This window comes from Gobio gobio (assembly GCF_949357685.1).
Source record: "Gobio gobio genome assembly, chromosome: 9".
NCBI classification, from domain to species: domain Eukaryota; kingdom Metazoa; phylum Chordata; class Actinopteri; order Cypriniformes; family Gobionidae; genus Gobio; species Gobio gobio.
This window is the reverse complement of record NC_137115.1, coordinates 50,395,010-50,418,386: the sequence shown is the minus strand read 5'-3', so window position 1 is coordinate 50,418,386 and position 23,377 is coordinate 50,395,010. Positions and strand designations below refer to the sequence as shown.

Here is a 23,377-nt window from a genome sequence, read left to right as displayed (position 1 = left end):
TATGATTATTTGCTGCTCAAGAAACATTTATTTATCAATGTTGAAAACAGTTGTGCACTTTTTTTCAGGATTCTTTGATGAATAGTAGAAAAGAACATTTATTTGAAATTGTATCTTTTGTAACATTATAAATGTCTTTACAGTCAATTGAATGCATCCTTTGTTGAATAAAAGTATTCATTTCTTTCATTTTTTCACCAAAAAAAAATCTTACTGACCCCGAACTTTTGAACGGTAGTGTAAAATGTTGCAAAAGCTTTCTATTTCTGTACTTTCTAGGCATCACAAAACTACAATGTATGCAAATGGATAATAATAATGAGATTTTCTTTTGAGATCCAGTAACCGAAATGATATATTGTGTATCTCGAACTGTGTGTATATGATTTTACAGCCACCAACCACGAGTAATAAAAGAGTCCTAATGATATACATTCAAGGGAAGCCCTGCCATCAAGTGTCCTTGTGTTTTTCCAGTTTGTCCAATCATGCTCACCTCCTTCCCAAACCCCCCTAAAAACCCACCATGGTGGGAGCAGACAGCAGGAAGGAAACAAGGGGGCCATTTTTAGTTTACAGACCTTGAGGCCACACTGTGGTAGAGTAAGTTGCAAAAACCAAACAGCGCTCATTAAATCACTTAACACCACACATTTACTATCACCACCAGGTCCCCTCACACTCTAATGACGGGTCACGTCCTTTAACTCCCAACACAAATGGCAGATCTTTTCCAGATTCACCTTATCAGGCATATTTCGCTGCATATCTAAACAAGAAAGACCTTTTGCAACAATCGCTACAGTCTAAATGCATGTATGCGCAGCTTTTGCCTTCAGGACAGACTGAGACACACCTTTGTATAGTAATTGAAAGCAGCATGTTTTAAAGCGGGTGGAGGGGTAACAGTGGTTCCCATCAGAGGGTCTAATCCCTGTGATAGCAGGGGTCCACATCCCTGAGGGCCCTTCTCGGCTAGGGCCGCTCCGCCCGTGGGCTGAATCCCCCACTGATTCCTGGCTTTAATAAGACAACGGAAACACTGATTAGCCCCTCTATTTGGCCACATTCTCCAAATTAGAATCCTTCATTAGTTTATGACCCTGGTCTCAGTGTTAGTGCCCTGTGAACTTAACCCCCCCTCCTCCTCGGGTCCCAAAAAACAGGCAGGCGAGAACTAAACAAGATGACCCTCAACCGCCCTGAGCCCCCCCTTCCCCGCGGTCCGAGTCTATTATAAATGAAAGCTCACAGTAAACTGTTGGAGAAAAAGGGAAAGAGAGGAGAGGTCAACACATCATGTTGACCTTTCCCACTTCTGTCTTCCACAGGGTTAATAATGAAAGCAGGAAGACAAGGAGGGAAAAACAGGAGATAAAGACCAACCTCAAAGGAAAAAAAAAGACCTCCACTGATTCTAGATTCAATCCACACTTTCAATGTAAAACGAGAGTTGCAAATAATCTTAATTATTTAACATTTAATGCCGATTCATAAATTGTAAATAATCTTTAAACATCATAAACGTTGCCAGAAGATTAAATAAAACAAACTTCTGGCTGGAATGGCAATTGGCGAGCTGACAACACTCAACAATGTAGCGTATTTCCCAGAAATATTCTTTATTATCTGAAACATGCAGTGACTTTATTACAAAGAAACAATTAATGCAATATAATGCAATTAATGTCAAGCACGCAAAATGTGCATTGCATCAATTATTAGTGCTTTTAAAGATTGAGTGATGACAGCAAAGGTAATCTAAATGTAAAAATAAAAGGTACTGAGCATGCACAATACCACATATTTAAAAAAACTCTTAATATCATCCAGTAACCAAAATGATAATGATATATTGTTAATCTCTAACTGTGTACACAAGGAATTTTTCAAGTTGACAACACTCAACAACGTTGCGTATTTCCCAGAAATATTTAGTATTATCTGAAACATGCAGAGACTTCATTACGAAGCAACTAAAGGCAATTAATATATAATGTAGATCATGTCAAGCACTTCAAAAGTGCATTGCATAGTTTCCGTTTTGCCTTAAAGGTGCAGTGTGTAGTATTTATAAGGATCTATTGACAGAAAAGCAATATAATATACATAACTAGAATGTACATTTCCTGAAGAAAATGTGAGTGGTGCTTGCCGTGGCAAAATTCGCCACCCGGATAATGCAAAAAAGCCAAGCAACATGTCTGTAGGATGTTCTGGGGCTGAGATATGGCTTATTCATGTGTTTGTACGGTTACTAGGGTACTGTAAATGGTTACTAGGGTGTGGCTATACAGTTTATGGTTTGATATTTAAAGAATATTGGCCAGTCTGAGTCAAAAGAGACCACCCTCATGTCTGTACGATGTTCTGGGGCTGAGATATGGCTTGTTAATGTTGATATATGGTTGCTAGGGTGCTGTAGCTGGTTGCTAGGGCGTGGCTATGAAGTTTGAATGTCACTAGTTATTAGCTGCTTGATAGGGCGATTCAAATGAGACCAGCCCCAAGTCTCTGTGATGTTCTGAGGCGGAGATATGATCACATAAACCTCGTCTCCATGTTAAGTCAATGGGAACTTGATTGGGACGATTTTTTTCCCGCCGAAAACTAACATCATACACCCGATCGCTTAGAAGAGATATAGCACACCTCTCCTCAATAAGTCGCACGATTTGACACCTCATTCATGGGTCTACGACAAACAGTGCCGGAGGAGTAGCACACCAAAGTTTCGTCAAGGTGAATAGTAATCACAACACTAGAATGTACATTTCCTGAAGAAAATGTGAGTGGTGCTTGCCGTGGCAAAATTCGCCACCCGGATAATGCAAAAAAGCCAAGAAACATGTCTGTAGGATGTTCTGGGGCTGAGATATAGGTCTTTGTAAACGGTTGCTAGGGTACTCTGTTTGGTTGCCATGGAGTGGCTTGGCAACATCCAATGATGATACTGCTTGTCAGTATGAATGATATAAACCAACCCCCATGTCTCTACGATGTTCTGATGCAGAGATATAGGTCTTGGTATACGGTTGCTAGGGTACTCTGTTTGGTTGCTAGGGGGGCTTGGCAGCATCCAATGATGATACTGCTTGTCTGTATGAATGATATAAACCAACCCCCATGCCTCTATGATGTTCTGAAGCAGAGATATAGGTCTTGGTATACGGTTGCTAGGGTACTCTGTTTGGTTGCTAGGGGGGCTTGGCAGCATCCAATGATGATACTGCTTGTCTGTATGAATGATATAAACCAACCCCCATGCCTCTACGATGTTCTGATGCAGAGATATAGGTCCTTGTAAACGGTTGCTAGGGTACTCTGTTTGGTTGCTATGGAGGGGCTTGGCAGCATCCAATGATGATACTGCTTGTCTGTATGAATGATATAAACCAACCCCCATGTCTCTACGATGTTCCGAAGCAGAGATATAGGTCTTGGTATACGGTTGCTAGGGTACTCTGTTTGGTTGCTAGGGGGGCTTGGCAGCATCCAATGATGATACTGCTTGTCTGTATGAATGATATAAACCAACCCCCATGTCTTTATGATGTTCTGAGGCAGAGATATAGGTCTTGGTATATGGTTGCTAGGGTACTCTGTTTGGTTGCTAAGGGGGCTTGGCAGCATCCAATGATGATACTGCTTGTCTGTATGAATGATATAAACCAACCCCCATGTCTCTATGATGTTCTGAAGCAGAGATATAGGTCTTGGTATATGGTTGCTAGGGTACTCTGTTTGGTTGCTAAGGGGGCTTGGCAGCATCCAATGATGATACTGCTTGTCTGTATGAATGATATAAACCAACCCCCATGCCTCTATGATGTTCTGAAGCAGAGATATAGGTCTTGGTATACGGTTGCTAGGGTACTCTGTTTGGTTGCTAGGGGGGCTTGGCAGCATCCAATGATGATACTGCTTGTCTGTATGAATGATATAAACCAACCCCCATGTCTCTACGATGTTCCGAAGCAGAGATAAAGGTCTTGGTATACGGTTGCTAGGGTACTCTGTTTGGTTGCTAGGGGGGCTTGGCAGCATCCAATGATGATACTGCTTGTCTGTATGAATGATATAAACCAACCCCCATGCCTCTATGACGTTCTGAGGCAGAGATATAGGTCTTGGTAAACGGTTGCTAGGGTACTCTGTTTGGTTGCTATGGAGTGGCGTGGCAGCTGCCAATGATGATACTCCAAAGGCTGCTTGTCAGTATTAATGATATAAAACAACCCCCATGTCTCTATGTTGTTCTGATGCAGAGATATAGGTCTTGCTAAACGGTTGCTAGGGTACTCTGTTTGGTTGCTATGGCGTGGCTTGGCAGCATCCAATGATGATACTCCAAAGGCTGCTTGTCAGTATGAATGATATAAACCAACCCCCATGCCTCTATAATGTTCTGAGGCAGAGATATAGGTCTTGGTAAATGGTTGCTAGGCTGCTTGATAATGGTTGCTAGGGCGTGGCTAGGAAGTATTGAAGGTGACTTGTGATTGGCTGTTGATGCCCCGAGTCAAACAAACCCACCCTCTTGTTTCTATGACACTTCTATCAAAAGATATCCCTTTGATCTCTTTCAATGGAAGTCTATGGGATCAGTTGCTAGGGAGCTCTAAGTGGTTGCTAGGGCGTGGCTTCATAGGTTGACAATCATCCTGAGATAGTGATTGGCTGTCTGAGTAAATTGAGCCCACTCCCTTGTCTCTAAGACACTGTGAGCCAGAGCTATGGTCAATACAAAATCCCTATGCAATTTCCCATAGTAAGAGAAACACATGAGTTTTATGGGACGTCCCTCCCCATTATAAGTCAATGGGGAAATTTGAGGAAATTTGGGGAGCTCTAGCGCCCCAGGGGTACAACTTATACCCCATTGCGATGTGTCATCTTACAGGGCCTGTCAGCCTCTTCAGATGTGGTGACACACGAGTTTCTCCGAAATCCTCGCTCAGAGCTATGAGGGGTCAAAGTCTCCGCAATGTTAAATCCCATTGACTTTTCGGTTACTTTTACGCCCCTGGGGCGAACATCGCACCCCCGATCCCTTAGAAAAGATATAGCACACCATTCCCGTATAGGCCGGTCGATTTGACGCCTCATTCATGGGTCTGTGACAAAATTTGTGGGAGGAGAAGCGCGCCGAAAAAGTGGCCAGAAGAAGAAGAATAATAACTAGAATGTACATTTCCTGAAGAAAATGTGAGTGGTGCTTGCCGTGGCAAAAAAATCCTCTCGGATGCTATGTTGTGTGTACTGGATTCTCACCCGAAACAAAAGAGGCCACCCCCAAGTCTGTACGATGTTCTGGAGCTGAGATATGTCCTATTCATGTGTTTGTACGGTTGCTAGGGTACTCTATATGGTTGCTATGGAGTGGCTATACAATTTATGGGGTGACATTTAAAGACTATTTGCCAGTCTGAGTCAAAAGACCCAACCCCCATGCCTCTACGATGTTCTGATGCAGAGATATAGGTCCTTGTAAACGGTTGCTAGGGTACTCTGTTTGGTTGCTATGGAGGGGTTTGGCAGCATCCAATGCTGATACTGCTTGTCTGTATGAATGATATAAACCAACCCCCATGTCTCTAGGATGTTCTGAGGCAGAGATATAGGTCTTGGTAAACGGTTGCTAGGGTACTCTGTTTGGTTGCTATGGAGGGGTTTGGCAGCATCCAATGATGATACTGCTTGTCTGTATGAATGATATAAACCAACCCCCATGCCTCTATGATGTTCTGAAGCAGAGATATAGGTTTTGGTATATGGTTGCTAGGGTACTCTGTTTGGTTGCTAGGGGGGCTTAGCAGCATCCAATGATGATACTGCTTGTCTGTATGAATGATATAAACCAACCCCCATGTCTCTACGATGTTCCGAAGCTGAGATATAGGTCTTGGTATATGGTTGCTAGGGTACTCTGTTTGGTTGCTAAGGGGGCTTGGCAGCATCCAATGATGATACTGCTTGTCTGTATGAATGATATAAACCAACCCCCATGTCTCTATGATGTTCTGAAGCAGAGATATAGGTCTTGGTATATGGTTGCTAGGGTACTCTGTTTGGTTGCTAGGGGGGCTTGGCAGCATCCAAAGATGATACTGCTTGTCTGTATGAATGATATAAACCAACCCCCATGTCTCTACGATGTTCCGAAGCAGGGATATAGGTCTTGGTATACGGTTGCTAGGGTACTCTGTTTGGTTGCTAGGGGGCTTGGCAGCATCCAATGATGATACTGCTTGTCTGTATGAATGATATAAACCAACCCCCATGTCTCTAGGATGTTCTGAGGCAGAGATATAGGTCTTGGTAAACGGTTGCTAGGGTACTCTGTTTGGTTGCTATGGAGGGGTTTGGCAGCATCCAATGATGATACTGCTTGTCTGTATGAATGATATAAACCAACCCCCATGCCTCTATGATGTTCTGAAGCAGAGATATAGGTCTTGGTATACGGTTGCTAGGGTACTCTGTTTGGTTGCTAGGGGGGCTTGGCAGCATCCAATGATGATACTGCTTGTCTCTATGAATGATATAAACCAACCCCCATGTCTCTACGATGTTCCGAAGCAGAGATATAGGTCTTGGTATACGGTTGCTAGGGTACTCTCTTTGGTTGCTAGGGGGGCTTGGCAGCATCCAATGATGATACTGCTTGTCTGTATGAATGATATAAACCAACCCCCATGTCTCTATGATGTTCTGAAGCAGAGATATAGGTTTTGGTATATGGTTGCTAGGGTACTCTGTTTGGTTGCTAAGGGGGCTTGGCAGCATCCAATGATGATACTGCTTGTCAGTATGAATGATATAAACCAACCCCCATGTCTGTATGATGTTCTGATGCAGAGATATAGATTTTGTTAACCGTTGCTAGGGTACTCTGTTTGGTTGCTATGGCATGGCTTGGCAGCATCCAATGATGATACTGCTTGTCTGTATGAATGATATAAACCAACCCCCATGTCTCTATGATGTTCTGATGCAGAGATATAGGTCTTGGTAAACGGTTGCTAGGGTACTCTGTTTGGTTGCTATGGAGTGGCTTGGCAGCATCCAATGGATACAGCTTGTCAGTATGAATGATATAAACCAACCCCCATGTCTGTATGATGTTCTGATGCAGAGATATAGATCTTGGTAAACGGTTGCTAGGGTACTCTGTTTGGTTGCTATGGCGTGGCTTGGCAGCATCCAATGATGATACTCCAAAGGCTGCTTGTCAGTATGAATGATATAAACCAACCCCCATGCCTCTATAATGTTCTGAGGCAGAGATATAGGTCTTGGTAAATGGTTGCTAGGCTGCTTGATAATGGTTGCTAGGGCGTGGCTAGGAAGTATTGAAGGTGACTTGTGATTGGCTGTTGATGCCCCGAGTCAAACAAACCCACCCTCTTGTTTCTATGACACTTCTATCAAAAGATATCCCTTTGATCTCTTTCAATGGAAGTCTATGGGATCAGTTGCTAGGGAGCTCTAAGTGGTTGCTAGGGCGTGGCTTCATAGGTTGACAATCATCCTGAGATAGTGATTGGCTGTCTGAGTAAATTGAGCCCACCCCCTTGTCTCTAAGACACTGTGAGCCAGAGCTATGGTCAATACAAAATCCCTATGCAATTTCCCATAGTAAGAGAAACACATGAGTTTTATGGGACGTCCCTCCCCATTATAAGTCAATGGGGAAATTTGAGGAAATTTGGGCAGCTCTAGCGCCCCAGGGGTACAACTTATACCCCATTGCGATGTGTCATCTTACAGGGCCTGTCAGCCTCTTCAGATGTGCTGACACACGAGTTTCTCCGAAATCCTCGCTCAGAGCTATGAGGGGTCAAAGTCTCCGCAATGTTAAATCCCATTGACTTTTCGGTTACTTTTACGCCCCTGGGGCGAACATCGCACCCCCGATCCCTTAGAAAAGATATAGCACACCATTCCCGTATAGGCCGGTCGATTTGACGCCTCATTCATGGGTCTGTGACAAAATTTGTGGGAGGAGAAGCGCGCCGAAAAAGTGGCCAGAAGAAGAAGAAGAATAACTAGAATGTACATTTCCTGAAGAAAATGTGAGTGGTGCTTGCCGTGGCAAAAAAATCCTCTCGGATGCTATGTTGTGTGTACTGGATTCTCACCCGAAACAAAAGAGGCCACCCCCAAGTCTGTACTATGTTCTGGAGCTGAGATATGTCCTATTCATGTGTTTGTACGGTTGCTAGGGTACTCTATATGGTTGCTATGGAGTGGCTATACAATTTATGGGGTGACATTTAAAGACTATTTGCCAGTCTGAGTCAAAAGACCCAACCCCCATGCCTCTACGATGTTCTGATGCAGAGATATAGGTCCTTGTAAACAGTTGCTAGGGTACTCTGTTTGGTTGCTATGGAGGGGCTTGGCAGCATCCAATGATGATACTGCTTGTCTGTATGAATGATATAAACCAACCCCCATGTCTCTAGGATGTTCTGAGGCAGAGATATAGGTCTTGGTAAACGGTTGCTAGGGTACTCTGTTTGGTTGCTATGGAGGAGTTTGGCAGCATCCAATGATGATACTGCTTGTCTCTATGAATGATATAAACCAACCCCCATGCCTCTATGATGTTCTGAAGCAGAGATATAGGTCTTGGTATACGGTTGCTAGGGTACTCTGTTTGGTTGCTAGGGGGGCTTGGCAGCATCCAATGATGATACTGCTTGTCTGTATGAATGATATAAACCAACCCCCATGTCTCTATGATGTTCTGATGCAGAGATATAGGTCTTGGTATATGGTTGCTAGGGTACTCTGTTTGGTTGCTAGGGGGGCTTGGCAGCATCCAATGATGATACTGCTTGTCTGTATGAATGATATAAACCAACCCCCATGTCTCTATGATGTTCTGAGGCAGAGATATAGGTCTTGGTATATGGTTGCTAGGGTACTCTATTTGGTTGCTAAGGGGGCTTGGCAGCATCCAATGATGATACTGCTTGTCTGTATGAATGATATAAACCAACCCCCATGTGTCTATGATGTTCTGAAGCAGAGATATAGGTCTTGGTATATGGTTGCTAGGGTACTCTGTTTGGTTGCTAAGGGGGCTTGGCAGCATCCAATGATGATACTGCTTGTCTGTATGAATGATATAAACCAACCCCCATGCCTCTATGATGTGCTGAAGCAGAGATATAGGTCTTTGTATACGGTTGCTAGGGTACTCTGTTTGGTTGCTAGGGGGGCTTGGCAGCATCCAATGATGATACTGCTTGTCTGTATGAATGATATAAACCAACCCCCATGTCTCTATGATGTTCTGATGCAGAGATATAGGTCTTGGTAAACGGTTGCTAGGGTACTCTGTTTGGTTGCTATGGAGTGGCTTGGCAGCATCCAATGGATACAGCTTGTCAGTATGAATGATATAAACCAACCCCCATGTCTGTATGATGATCTGATGCAGAGATATAGGGCTTGGTAAACGGTTGCTAGGGTACTCTGTTTGGTTGCTATGGAGTGGCTTGGCTTCATCCAATGACAATACTCCAAAGGCTGCTTGTCAGTGTGAATGATATAAACCAACCCCCATGCCTCTATGATGTTCTGAGGCAGAGATATAGGTCTTGGTAAACGGTTGCTAGGGTGCTTTATAATGGTTGCTAGGGCGTGGCTAGGAAGTGTTGAAGGTGACTTGTGATTGGCTGTTTATGCCCCGAGTCAAACAAACCCACCCTCATGTTTCTAGGACACTTCTATCCAAAGATATCCCTTTGATCTCTTTCAATGGAAGTCTATGGGATCAGTTGCTAGGGAGCTCTAAATGGTTGCTAGGGCGTGGCTTCATAGGTTGACAATCATCCTGAGATAGTGATTGGCTGTCTGAGTAAATTGAGCCCACCCCCTTGTCACTCAGACACTGTGAGCCAGAGCTGTGGTCAATACAAAATCCCTATGCAATTTCCTATAGTAAGAGAAACACATGCGTTTTATGGGACGTCCCTCCCCATTATAAGTCAATGGGGAAATTTGATGAATTTTGGGGAGCTCTAGCGCCCCAGGGGTACAACTTATACCCCATTGAGATGTGTCATCTTACAGGGCCTGTCAGTCTCTTCAAATGTGGTGACACACGAGTTTCTCCGAAATCCTCTCTCAGAGTTATGAGGGGTCAAAGTGTCCGCAATGTTAAATCCCATTGACTTTTCGGTTACTTTTTCGCCCCTGGGGCGAACAGCGCACCCCCGATCCCTTAGAAAAGATATAGCACACCATTCCCGTATAGGCCGGTCGATTTGACGCCTCATTCATGGGTCTGTGACAAAATTTGTGGGAGGAGAAGCGCGCCGAAAAAGTGTCCAGAAGAAGAAGAAGAATAAAAAAAATAAACCGTTCTGGGGTGAGATATTAAATATTTATGGCTTGCTACGCAAGCCCCACTAATAATATTAAGTATGGAGAATAACAATATTGATGCCTTGCTTGGCAAGCACCACTAATAAGTATGTTTGAGAGTGATGGTGATGCCTTGCTGCGCAAGGCATCACTAAAACTCGTTCTGGGGCTAGATAGTAATAGTGATGCCTTGCTTCGCAAGCACCACTAATAAGCCATTCCTGGGTTACATAGTATATATACGCCTTGCTAAACAAGCTCCACGAATATTAATAAGTATGGAGATTAACAATATTGATGCCTTGCTTCGCAAGGCCCACTAATAAGTATGTTTGAGAGTGATGGTGATGCCTTGCTGCGCAAGGCATCACTAAAACCGTTCTGGGGCAAGATAGTAATAGTGATGCCTTGCTACGCAAGCACCACTAATAAGCCATTCCTGTTACATAGTATATATACGCCTTGCTAAACAAGCTCCACGAATATTAATTAGTATGGAGAATAACAATATTGATGCCTTGCTTCGCAAGGCCCACTAATAAGTATGTTTGAGAGTGATGGTGATGCCTTGCTGCGCAAGGCATCACTAAAACCGTTGTGGGGCAAGATAGTAATAGTGATGCCTTGCTACGCAAGCACCACTAACTATGTTTTCAGTGGTGTATAAAAACCTTACATAATGTACCGTTTAGGCCTGTCACGATTGGTCGATACAATCGACTGCGTTGACGCTGTTAATTAGTCGACATCAAATCTTAGTCGACTGGGTAAGTTGGGCATGATATGAAATTGTCGATGTTTGACAGCAGGAGTAAGGACGTGTGTGTGAGCTCTGCTTCCACCGTTCACTAAACAATGGAAGCAGAACAGTCAAATATATACGCCCAGCTCAGGAAAAAGAACGTAACAGAAAAGTGCTTTGCTTTCACTCACAGATCACGACGCCAGTTTTGCGGATTATTGGGTTTGAATGGTAAAAAATATGTAAAAATGCACATCCTGGCCGAGTATTCGGGTAAATGCAGTCGGATATGTCTTTAGTGAACGTATACAGAGTTGAATGAGAAATCGGGTGTTACAATGAATTTGGTCGGAGCAGCTCTTAAAGGGTAACTAAACCCCTGCTTAGAGCTTAACTCCACCCACTGGCAATTTTTGAAAAATGATGGAAAAGTGGGCGGAGCCCAGCGGAGACAGAGGGGATGAACCGAGGGCGGGGCTGAGCGGAGGGCGTGCACCTGACACCCGCACTGACGGGTTGATTGACAGCTGTCTGACTCGCGAATCGCAAAGATGGAGAATGACTGGAGTGACGCCAGGTTTGCAAATTGCAACAGAGCGGTCATTCTCCTACCTTCACATGAAGTGGACGAGGGTGAATTGTCTGTAGACACAGACCCAGAGCCTTATCAATGCGAGCCACTGCTCAAACTGCGTTAACTCCCGATGCCGACGATGCCAGTGAAGCAGCAGCGCAAGAGAACTGACCTAATCTACGAACAGTCAAATCCTTACACTGAATGCTCCTAAAAATAGATCAGATATCTGATATACATATGATGTATTTTCATTCAAATTAACTGAATCAATAAGCAGCGCAGGACCAATAAGTTCAGACCTAAAAGCCTATTATAAACGGATTTCCTCAAATAAGTTAAGACTATATACGCCAGCACGTTACGGTATTGTTGTCCGTTACCGCGGCAACCACTTGCGTGTCAGGGTTTGAAAGCGCGTCTCATGTATGAAAATTATCTGTACACATGACGGGCGGCAATAATATCGCAAGAAAAGCCTGACGTGTAGCTACTGACAACTGCATTATTTAACCGTATTTTATTCATTACAATGTTAAAGCAAGTGTCAAGTCAGTTTCATTCATAATGTTTCTACTTCATGTAATATGACAGTTCATACTGGAGTGAAGCCGTTCTCATCATGTGATTGGGGGAAACATTTCTGAGGGCGTGGTGAGCTCGTGTCAGGGGCGCGGATAGTGAGCCGTTGGAAGTGCCATCCTACGTCACGATGACCTACAACGTCCAATAGGAAAATTCAACTGCAGTAGCCACCGTTCAACCTTAAGAGGGCAGCACTTTGGCGGTTTTACACCATATTTTATAGAATTAAAACACTTTATACTCAAATGTCAAAACATTTACTCGAATCAATGAACAGCATTAATAAAGCCCCAGTATTACAGATCATTAACTAAAAAAAGTTTGGTTTAGGGTTTAGTTACCCTTTAAAGGGCCGGACCTAATATTCTGTGTGAAGCAGGGCAGGGCAGGAACATGCCGGCCAAGTGAATTTTTAGGGGTTTTTTTTAACCCTAAAACAACGATAAAACAATGAATAGTTCTGTCATATTATTCAAATACTTTTACAGTTTTTTGATTCAGTATCGGTATTGAGGTATTTAGTCTGGTATCGTATCGAAGTCATAATTTTTGTATCGTGACAACACTATTCTATATAAAAAGTATGTGCTGATATTCTCTTTTTTTTGTTATGTTGGTTTACAAATTTGTACCTTTTTACATTTTTACTCTTTTAGTTTTACATTTTGTCAAGGGCTTGTTTACATGTATACTTTTTTTATAGTACACTACTGAAGGCCAACGGTGCAAGTTAAATTAAATGTTTTTAAGTAAAATTTTTGCAAATTATTGCGATAAATTAGTCGATAGATTAATCGATAAATTAGTCGATAGATTAATCTATATAAAAATAAGTCGTTAGTGGCAGCCCTAGTACCATTATATTTTTATTACCTTAGAATGAGCCGTTTCTATCTACATACACCGCAGGTCCCTTAAAGCGAAGTCGCCATTTTGCACCGCCATGTTTCTACAGAAGCCCTAAACGGACAAACTTCTCTACAGAGTGCTAGTCACTCTCTGCTCTCTCCGACGACAACATCTTTGTCCTGTGTTGGCCACCGTAGCTTCTCTATGTGCTCCGAAAGGGAGGGATGAGCAGTGGGCTATTGCAATTCACAACCTCACCAATAGATGCCGCTAAAATTTACACACTGCACCTTTAAAATCGTTTAGAGAACAAATGCGTTTAGGCTTGCCGTTTAAAATAAAGGTTGTTTATAGTGAATGGCACTATAATTTATGCTTATGTTTCTTGTTCTGTTCTAAATCGCGTTTGTTGTGGAGCAAGGAGAACTTTTACACGTTTATAGTTTTTATGTTTGTAAACATTTTGTTTTAGCAACTGGTCTTTTACATTATCTCTAAATGTAATAATAGTGCCTCCAGTACAGTATAATCTTAAAAATAAAGGTTCTTTATTGGTTCCATGAAGAACCTTTAACATCCATGGAACCTTTCAATTCCAGAAAAGGTTCTTTAGATTATGAGAAAAACATGGACTGTTAAGAACTGTTCACTTAAAAGGTTCTTCGTTGGACCTAAAATGATTCTTTAATGGCATCCCTGTGAAAACCCCCTTAGTTTTAGGACCTTTATTTTAAATAGTGTACTCCTTTTTTTAATTCTCAGGAAGCTCAACAACAAACATCTGGAAGCGCCACAGAACTTGTTCCCTATAATCCCGGGCTTTTGAGGCGGCGTTGAAAGCGTCTTCAAATGACTGGGTGTTGCAGGTTGATTACGACTTCTGATAGCTTTGTGCTTCCTGTCATTTTCATCCCGCTATCAAAGTGTCACGGGACACCACTGAGGGCCTGAGCAAAGGCTGAACTAAATATAGAAGGACAAAAAGGTTACAGTGTAACCGTTCACGGCTAAAATCTAACTAGCTTTAATGCGATAGATCTGTTACTGTGTGTTCAGAGTCTCTCAATCTTGTTTGTTTGTCTATATCTGACCGGGTCACATGAGTGTCACTGGATGAATAAAGCAACCCGCTGATGCTCTCTCTCTCTCTCTCTCTCTCTCTCTCTCTCTCTCTCTCTCTCGACTTTATCTCTATTGAGCGGATTCACAAACTGCACTTTCATTCATGCCGAAGCGGAAACCAGGCTGCTTGTCAGACTTCCCTAAGCTGTGTGACTCACATGTGGCTGAACGAGAGAGCCATCGGGATACTTCACACACAGCCGTCTGCTTATCTGCTACCGAAATGAATGGTAAAATACATGCTCTCTAATGAAATCTCTGGCCTTAGGGGAAAAGGACTTGTACTGTATGTGCAGAACAGTAGTGGTCACCTGAAAGTAATGTGAGCTTGTTATGGTTTCAAACAGGTTGGCTCACAGCCCTGTCACCACCCCTCATCTGAAGAGGTCCTAATTATAAATAGGAGTGCGTTTCTGTTTTCCTGGGCGAGCTTCCTGAAGCCTCCAGTGATTCTAGATTCAATCACTTCACGTCAATCAAACACTTTCTATGTGCAATGAGAGTCACAAAAAACTGAATTATTCAACATTTTATGCATTTGCTAAATTCATTCGTATTTAGAAAATAATCGTAAATCTATAATTTGCCAGAAAAATGCACAACTGACATGAAAACACTCAACAGCTACATTTCACTTGAAAGTTGTGAATTTAACTTTCCAACAAAATTGGAATATCGCATAAAACATTTTCTAATAAAGCAGCATTTCCATCCCAACAAAATCGTCACTTTCTAACTGATGCTAAATATAAAATATTTATATTAAAATAAAAATGCATTCAGGGAAGCCACTGTGGCTTTTTTCAACTACATCATAAATGACTTGCGTCTCAGAGCGTGCAGATGAAACGCAATAAACACTGTCATGTTATCTTGCGTTCGGATGCTGGTGTTTGTGAACGCAATCATGTGAGATGTTCCTGGGAGGGAATTAAACCATCATTTTAACTACAGATTTTGGCTCAGGCATTTCAGAATAATCAAACCAACATTTGAGATGCTGTGCAATTGGTCCACTGGTTAGTCCAGTTATCCAATCACATCCATTGTTGAGGCAAAGTCATGAGTTTTGTGTTGCGCATCAAGGGATTTTTTCGGTAAATGGGTTTCCATCATAGTTTATTTATGCTGGTGTCTTCTTATCAGATAAAAAAATGTAGCTGCCTCGATTGAACGCTTAAAGGACCCGTTTTTCCTGTGTTTTTGAAGCTTTGATTGTGTTTACGGTGTGCAATATAACATGTGTTCATGTTTCGCGTGTAAAAAAAAACAACAGTATTTTTCACACAATTTACTTATCTGCATTCCGCTGTTTTCACTGTCCTAAAAACGGCTTGAGGATTTCCTTATTCTATGAAGTCCCTCCTTTAGAAATACGTAACGAGTTCTGATTGTGCCAGCGGTTCCCGTGTTGTGATTCGACAGCAGCTTAGCGCACGTTGCCCGGAAAGGTCACGCCTCTTACCATAACGGGGAGATGAACGTGCTCAAACTACAGCGTCCCTGAAGGCCAAAACAAAGGTGATTTGACTCCGGGATGAAAATAACAGCGTCTGAACGACATGGCGACAAACACTCTACAAACGCAACCGAACGCAACACTTCCTCTTCTCCACGTGGGAGAGCAACAAGACCACGCCCCCTTTTTTTACGTATTCTTGTGGGCGGAGGTTATTCAACAAACTGTTCTACTGACGTCATTAAAGCAGGATGTACAGGGATGTAGTCCAAATCGGCCGTTCGCTGTAGGCTTTGAAAGGGAACTTCTGTGAAATAAAATATCTCGCTTGGCATTGAACTGAGATTTATAATTTTACAGGTAGTATTTATGCTCTAACAGCAACATTACACACTAACAACTAAAGTTTGAAAAATGGGATCACGAAGAACAGGACCTTTAAGTTTTTTAAATCTTGCCATTTCCATCCAGCGGTTTTATGCGATATCCTAAAATGTGCATACAAATAGCTAGATGGAAACCAAGCTAATGTAACAGGGATTCATCTGAACTTAATCAGACTCGTTCTTAGGAGTTTATATAAGATGTAAAAAGCAATGGAACGAAATACCCATTGCAAGACACATTTTAAGTTGGACTATTTTAAACTTGACACACTGTCTTAAGCTCGGGACACACCAAGCCGACAGGCGACTGTCAACAAGCATGTGCGTTCTGCGGCTGCGTGTAAGTAAATATCTATCTATATCAGCGGGTATCGATAGTCTATTTTCGTGATTCAAAAAGGGAAACCCAAACTAGGACCACAGATACAAACCGGAAACAAAGCAGCTCTTGCTTAGCATTTTGAATATCAATCACACTGATCTTTTCAGTCGGCTCATGTTATAATGAAAATATGTGCATTCGAATGCTCAGGTAAGATGACGTAAAATTATAACAGCCTTCTGTCTGTACCGTCTTGATTTCTTTTGCTTGCTTTCATCACTTTTATTCATGCACTGACTCGTTCGCTAAGCTGAACAGCCAATCATGACAGCCCGACGCAGAGTCAACATGCTGAATTGGCCCAAAAAAACCCAGCGACGTCCAACTAGAAGCAACGGTGCAGAACACACCAAAAAAAACTAAGCTGACTGATGTTGCCCGATGGCCGACTGTCAACTTGGTGTGTACCAGCCCATAAACAATACCCAAAAATAGGTTTCAGATTCACCTGAACTGAATCGGATTCGTTCCCGTTGTGGAACACCAGGGTCTCGAGACCCATTTTAAGTTGGACCACTTTTAATCTGACGCACTGTCTTAGAAACCCCACTCATAAGGCTCAAAGGCATCTGACTACTTCTTTCAGCTCCTTGCATTTATTTGATAGGCGGTGACAGTGCTATGCTCGCTACAAAAATGAGGATTCGCTGACAAACCATGACAGCTTTGTGTGGGAAAGTTATCCACAAACAAAACTAGAGTCAACAACAACAAGACGATGAATAAAATGAGCCTGCATTTCTCTAAAACCACAAACAGTTAAAAAGAAGGGGATGTACAGACAAGAAGAGATGTTCGAGCAGTGGCATCAGTGTGAAGATCACAGCGAGTATTTCTCAATGTTTGCTAAAAACGTGCTTTATTTTTCCATTAAGGAGGAGCGAGAGCTACCAGAATACATTCGGAGCCGAGTCTTTAGGATTAGTCGTCCTCATTGCTGGATGCATTAGCAGTTGCAACATTTCCAAAACATTAGCCTTGGTCTTGTGAGCCGTCTACACGAATGGCGTTTCCCCCTTCCTGTCCCTCAACCCCCTTTTGCACAATTCCTGGAGATCTGGTCCAAATGAAGCAGATGTTCTCCAGATGTTCCTCTTCTAAACATCTGGTTTTAAAAGCTCTCTGTTTTATCATAGTAAATTGGAGACTAATCATGTTTGTCTAGAAGCTATTGGTCAGAGGGTCACAGTTCCAGACTTTGAATTAAAAAAATTCACTCCTGATATTGCAGCTATTTAATAAATAAGAATTTGAATGGGACATATCAAAAAGACACAATGTACTCCTTAAATCTGTTCCCGTGTGCGGCCTGTGTCCTGTGGACAGGCTTATGCGGCTAGGCAGATGAGTTTACCAGGCCAGCCCGTCCTCCACTCGTTCTACGCTTCTACACTGGGTCTTTGTTCCCCTCTGAAACCCAATCCGCAGAAGCTCTAAGTACCCCCACACACACACAGAGAAGGAAACCTTGGCACACAGGCTAACACACTGTAGTAAAAACTATAAACCAGCTGGAAAAAAAGATTCCTTATTGGGTGTTTTGATTAAAAATGAGCTTTCATCTGCATATTTACAGATGCAGCCATTTTCTTAATGTAGCTATTGTTCAAAACAACATTGAACGACTTTTTGTCCACTGTTTACACCTGGTATTAAGATGCGTTTTGGTCGATTGGATCACAAGTGGACGATGGTAAACACAGGTGTAAGCGTGGTCTAAAACGTTTTGAGCTTGTCCACTTTCGACCACTTCTAGAGGGAGTCGAAAACACATTTGACCGGATTGCTTTCGTAGGGTAGACGCTCATATGATCCAATGCCTTCGAACAGCCACAAAAGACCGCCCACTCTCCGCCTACCGACCTAATGCGTAAACATTATGGGAAGCGCGCTAGCCAAATGACTATACGTCGGCTGGAGACCCAAGTTTGGTTTGAAGTCGGAAAACGTACCAAGCCCAATGCATTTCTAACACACACTCACAGCGTTCGGCTGGTCTTGTGGCTGTCAGAGCAGCGTTTATTTCATCCATTAGTTCGAAAGATCTGAAAAAGTCCATACATTCACTTGCCCATAGACCCTCCCCTTGATAAAAAAACAGGATGGAAGTGGTTGAAAGTGGATAAAGAGATGGAATAAAAGACCAGGAGTAAACGGGAATGTGTCTACCTCATCTACTTGTGATCCGATCGACCAAAACGCATCTTAATACCAGATGTAAACAGGGCCTTAAATACATGAAGAAAGAGTTCCATTTCTAAAATGACTGGTCGCACCGCACACTTAAAGGGGTAGTTCACCCAAAAAAACATATACACATTGATCCACAAGCGTAGATTTGGTGAACAGAAGCTCAAGCATGTTTGCATGACACGCAAGGTTCATTCAGCATGTTTGAGCTAGCGCGAAAACCGCAAGTTTGTTCACGTGTGTCAGTCAAGTGTGGTTGAGCTTACATTTACCATATTTGAAGTGCTCTATGCATGTCTGATCAATGTTTAAATGTGATCAATTTAACCTGTTCATCATATAAAGCGATTGTGTCTCTTTAGAAGACACAATTTATACTATCGCTTTAACCCCAATCTAAAGGACAACAATGCCTTACCAATTCAAAAGACATGAAGCACCACCAAACAATGTTGCGTCATATCAAGCATGACAACTCACTTTAAGAAGTATCTCTGTCCCGAAGGGGTCTTGGCCATCTCCCAACCTGGGGGCAGTGGCATATCATCGGGGATCTCGTACGAGGACTGGCGGAGGTGCTGAGGTGGGGCGTTTGCGGGACCCATGCTGCTCAGCGTGCCAGGGGAAACGGTACCCAGCTGCAGGGAGGCAGGCGAGGAGTGTGCCCTGACGTGCTGGGGCGTGAGGGTGCCAGCTGTACCTGCATCTGTGCTGGCCTGTAGAGGGAGAGAGGATTACAAGACATTCAGATTAGGATTAGATTGAAAGCAAAAAGGCTATAAAAGTCCCTTAAAAAGCGAAGAGACTTATGTTTAAACCTAAATATTCAAAACACCAAATCCTCTCAACCTATGTAACTACAATATGCACCATTGCAAAGATCATACACTAAATAGATTTTTCTTTTTGGACTTCTGAAATTATAACAAAATTAGGGTTGCATATAATACACTACATAAATGCATTCATATTCGTTAAAGCATTGTTCTTTATAAATGTTGTTTTCTTTCCTTTTTTCGTGTTTTATTTATGACATAAAAGTCCTCCATATGTATAATTTGTTACGGAGAACATTCTTTCTGCTTAACTAGCCTGTAACTTTTTAAAGGAAACATGAGGGGGAAAAAAATCTGTTTCGTTTGCTGCTGTGATATTGATGAGCTCAGTGATGCACGGATGCAAGTTTTTATCCAAAGTATAAAATATAATGCACAATACGTTTTTTTTCCCCCAGTGAATAATGGCAACGTGCATATGAAGTATAACAAAACTTTTTTCCAACATGAATAAAAATACCAAACATTGAAACGTGAAAAACAACCGATACAGTTTTTACACAAGGGCACTGCTGTCCACTTGAATCATAGCTGAGTGTTGCTTTCATTAGTTTTATCATCTTATTTTACAATAACAAAAGGTTAAGAAACGGATGTGGCCTACGCTGCAGACTTCAGGAGGAGCTAAGTAGGAAACAGGCTGTCCTGGGGCAACTTTTCAACACAACTCAACGTGTGCGCATGCGCGAGATGTGATTCCAGGATCGAGAAAACTCGATTACTTTTATAAACTCTTTTTTATGTTGTTGTTGTTGTACAACTTTTTATTAGGCTTCAAACGACAGACGACCGATTTAAGTATCGCTTGAAACTAAAGACTATAAAACGGACTTGGTTTGTTAAACTGAACTGTGAACTATAAAACGGAACATTAATATATCGCCATTATTGTGTAAAATGCAGTGTTTATCAGGCAAAATATACCCTCGAAAGACAAAGCGATAAAAGTAAAGGTCAGTGACGGAATTGTAATGAACAGAACACGGGACTCGGATGTTTAGAATCACAACTAGCAAATCGCGAAATGAATCACTCGTTTGAGTCGGTTCTCTTCAATGAACTGGTAAAGCGGGTTAGCAAATGGTCTGAATCGTTTAGCGATTCAGTCTGAATCATTCCAAAAACTCACTCATACACTGAATCGTTGAGGTTCCCCTGTGTAAAACAGTAACGGAATGTTTCATATAACACACAACTAAAATAACGTTGGGGGAAGTGTAATATTTACCTACCATCTAACTTACTGAAATCAAACATTGAAATAGATCGTATTGTTTGACAGTGACTTGTACACAGCTAGTGAATGGCTTTGTACTGTGTGTCAAGACATTTAAGCCCAATAAGTACACAAATATTTGACTAAATGATGTTATTACCGTCACTGTACCAGGGTACAGCCAAAATGGAACCAAATTCAAATAGTGCTGGGTTGTTTCAACCCATGTTTGAGTCAAATATGGACAAACCCAACCGTTGGTTTTGAAATATTAATACAAATGTTTACGGCTGTGTTTGACCCATTTTTAGAGTGCATAATAAAAGAGAATTAGACTTTTAGGCTATTGAGATTTTTAATAAACATTAGATCAAACTAAATGTTTCTGGTTTGCAGTAGCTTCTTAACGCTAACTTTCTAGTTAGCCATTTATCCTGTGGAGCAGTTGGTAACATTTCTAAGGCATTATGACTTATGTTCTGACTGAGAAGCTAGTTTGTTGTTTATTTTTTATTATAAACAATTGTTATAAATTATGATTGACATGTCATTATTTTTGGCTGTAACTTGCTGTCATATATATTATCAATAGATACTTTATTTTCCCTTAATGCAGTGTTCACTGTTACTTGTTGATGTAATAAAATAAAAATATATATATATATACTGCTAATAATCGACGAAGGAAAGTCGCGTGAAACTGTGCGCGCGCCAGTCTCGGTGTCAGCCGCAGGAAAAGTTTGTGGAAATAGTTTGTGGTTTCTGTGGGGGTGGTCTTACTTGTCTGGAGTGGGACTTTGGCTCTGGCGGCTTGAAGAATGAGTCTGGCAGCTTTCTCATCCTCATCGGCACGGAAGGGGGGACGATGGTGTTTTTCGGGTTCATCACAGCGTTAAAAAGAGCCTCCAGATCGGTCTCGGAGTCTCCCCGAACATGGACGATCTGGTGGCCGGCAGGAGGGTTGTGCTGGCTCGGATCCATGACTCCAAATGAAAGATAGCTCTTCTTCCTATCCGACTGAAATGGTATACACAGAAAAGTTGACCGCGACCATAAAACGGCGAAAAAGTAGATCCAAACAGCGCAAAGCCGTTTTCTGTCCGTCCACTTTATGAATTATCCAAGCCTTGCGAAAAAAAGCAGGCAGCGCAGTGTTTTTCTTCTTCCCAAAAACACCCCAGTAAATGTGGAAACAAGCATATCTACTGAACTTTCTCCTTTAAACTCGTTCATAAACTGTCTGAACTCTTTTAATGCGCGTTTCGTGCGACTTTCCTATAGTTTACGGCTCTTGCAACGCAGACATTGGTACTGACTGTACTGAGCTTTGAAAATCACAGCCCTCTCACTAACCTAACTAAGTTTTTTTTTCTTCTCTCTCACTTCTGAAAGTTTGGGCAGGACATCAAACTTTATGAGTCATGTGACCAGTGACTCAGAGGGGCGGGGCGTAAGCGAGGGCCTTTAAAGCCACATGATTTCCTTCTGTGTGGGGGCCTATGTATTTAGTCCATGCATATTTATATTTCAAGCATCAAGAATGATTAATAAAGTACTTATATATCTGTTATTGTCTTATGTGACGATCGTTTATTTCATGCTGAAAGTTTTTGCTTATATTTTCATTAATGTATGTGCATTAGCCTACCAAATAGGCTTATAATAATAGTAATAAAACAATCATCATGACACAGCAATTTGCCTTTCTTTTATAATAAAGTGCTCATTCGAGGCTGTTTTTGTCTGTGTTTTTAGGAGGCGTCACAATTTTTTATTCATATTTTAGCTTTGCCGTGAAGTGTCACTCAACATGGAATAAATCTCATTATACAAAAAAATACACCAGTGAAGTTCAAGCACTCGCTTCCTTATGAATAAAGAAATAAATTGTCTTTCATTATGTAGAAAGCCGCAGAAAAGTAGTTCCATGCAGTTCCCATAATTGTTATGTAAATGAGCCTTCCCGTTCCATTGAGAAATCATTTTGTCAAGACTGAGCCCGGCTCTTTTCCCATACATTTAACATTGAGTGACTGATTATGAACCCCTTTTAATCCCCTGCGGGAACTGTAAGGGCATGATGAATGGATTAAAAAAAGTTACTTTGTACTTTTTTTTAACCAGCCAACCAATATCCAGCCCTAACATGAACAGTCTCTGCAAGCCATATATAATAACCACATTATGCGTGTGGTTTTTGTCATTCCCTTGTCATTTAGATTCTGCTTTGAATTATCCCCGTATTAAACTCTAGTGATCATGAACTGGATGTAGGGGAGACCAAGGAGTTAGTTGAGAGTTGTAACACTATCATTTGTGAATGATGTGAAATCACACTTGATCGCCACCCTTCGGATTGACTCTGTGACTCTGTGGTAAGGATTTACAGGACAAGGAAAAGGGGAAAAAAAAAAACAATTTGCAGAAAAAGTCTTAGAAAAAAAAGGTTCAACAGTTTTGACTCGATTTTAAAGAACGCTTAATAAATGTCTTGAATGACTGCATGATGATTTCATGTTTAAAGGGTCACTTCATTTTATAAAGTATGTTTACGAGCTGTTTAAGTCATACAATTTTAATTAATTAAAACAAAATGAATTAATCGAAAACAATTCCACACTGGGAAAAATTACTCTGTGGGGTTGTAATTGTA

At 41.8% G+C, this 23,377-nt stretch overlaps 1 protein-coding gene across 2 annotated transcripts in view; it reads right to left on the bottom strand.

The window, feature by feature from the left end:
- Positions 1-22,111, bottom strand: part of yap1 (Yes1 associated transcriptional regulator) — a 54,716-nt gene extending 32,605 nt beyond the window's left edge. For both annotated transcript variants that reach the window (XM_079826093.1, XM_079826094.1), the window contains exons 1-2: positions 21,505-22,111; positions 19,153-19,388 (exon numbers count right to left, since the gene is read on the bottom strand). In XM_079826093.1, coding sequence (XP_079682219.1) covers positions 19,153-19,388; positions 21,505-21,705 — 437 coding nt within the window. In that variant the 5' untranslated portion in view covers positions 21,706-22,111. The remainder of the gene's footprint in view (positions 1-19,152; positions 19,389-21,504) is intronic.
- Between the last annotated feature and the right edge of the window lie 1,266 nt (positions 22,112-23,377).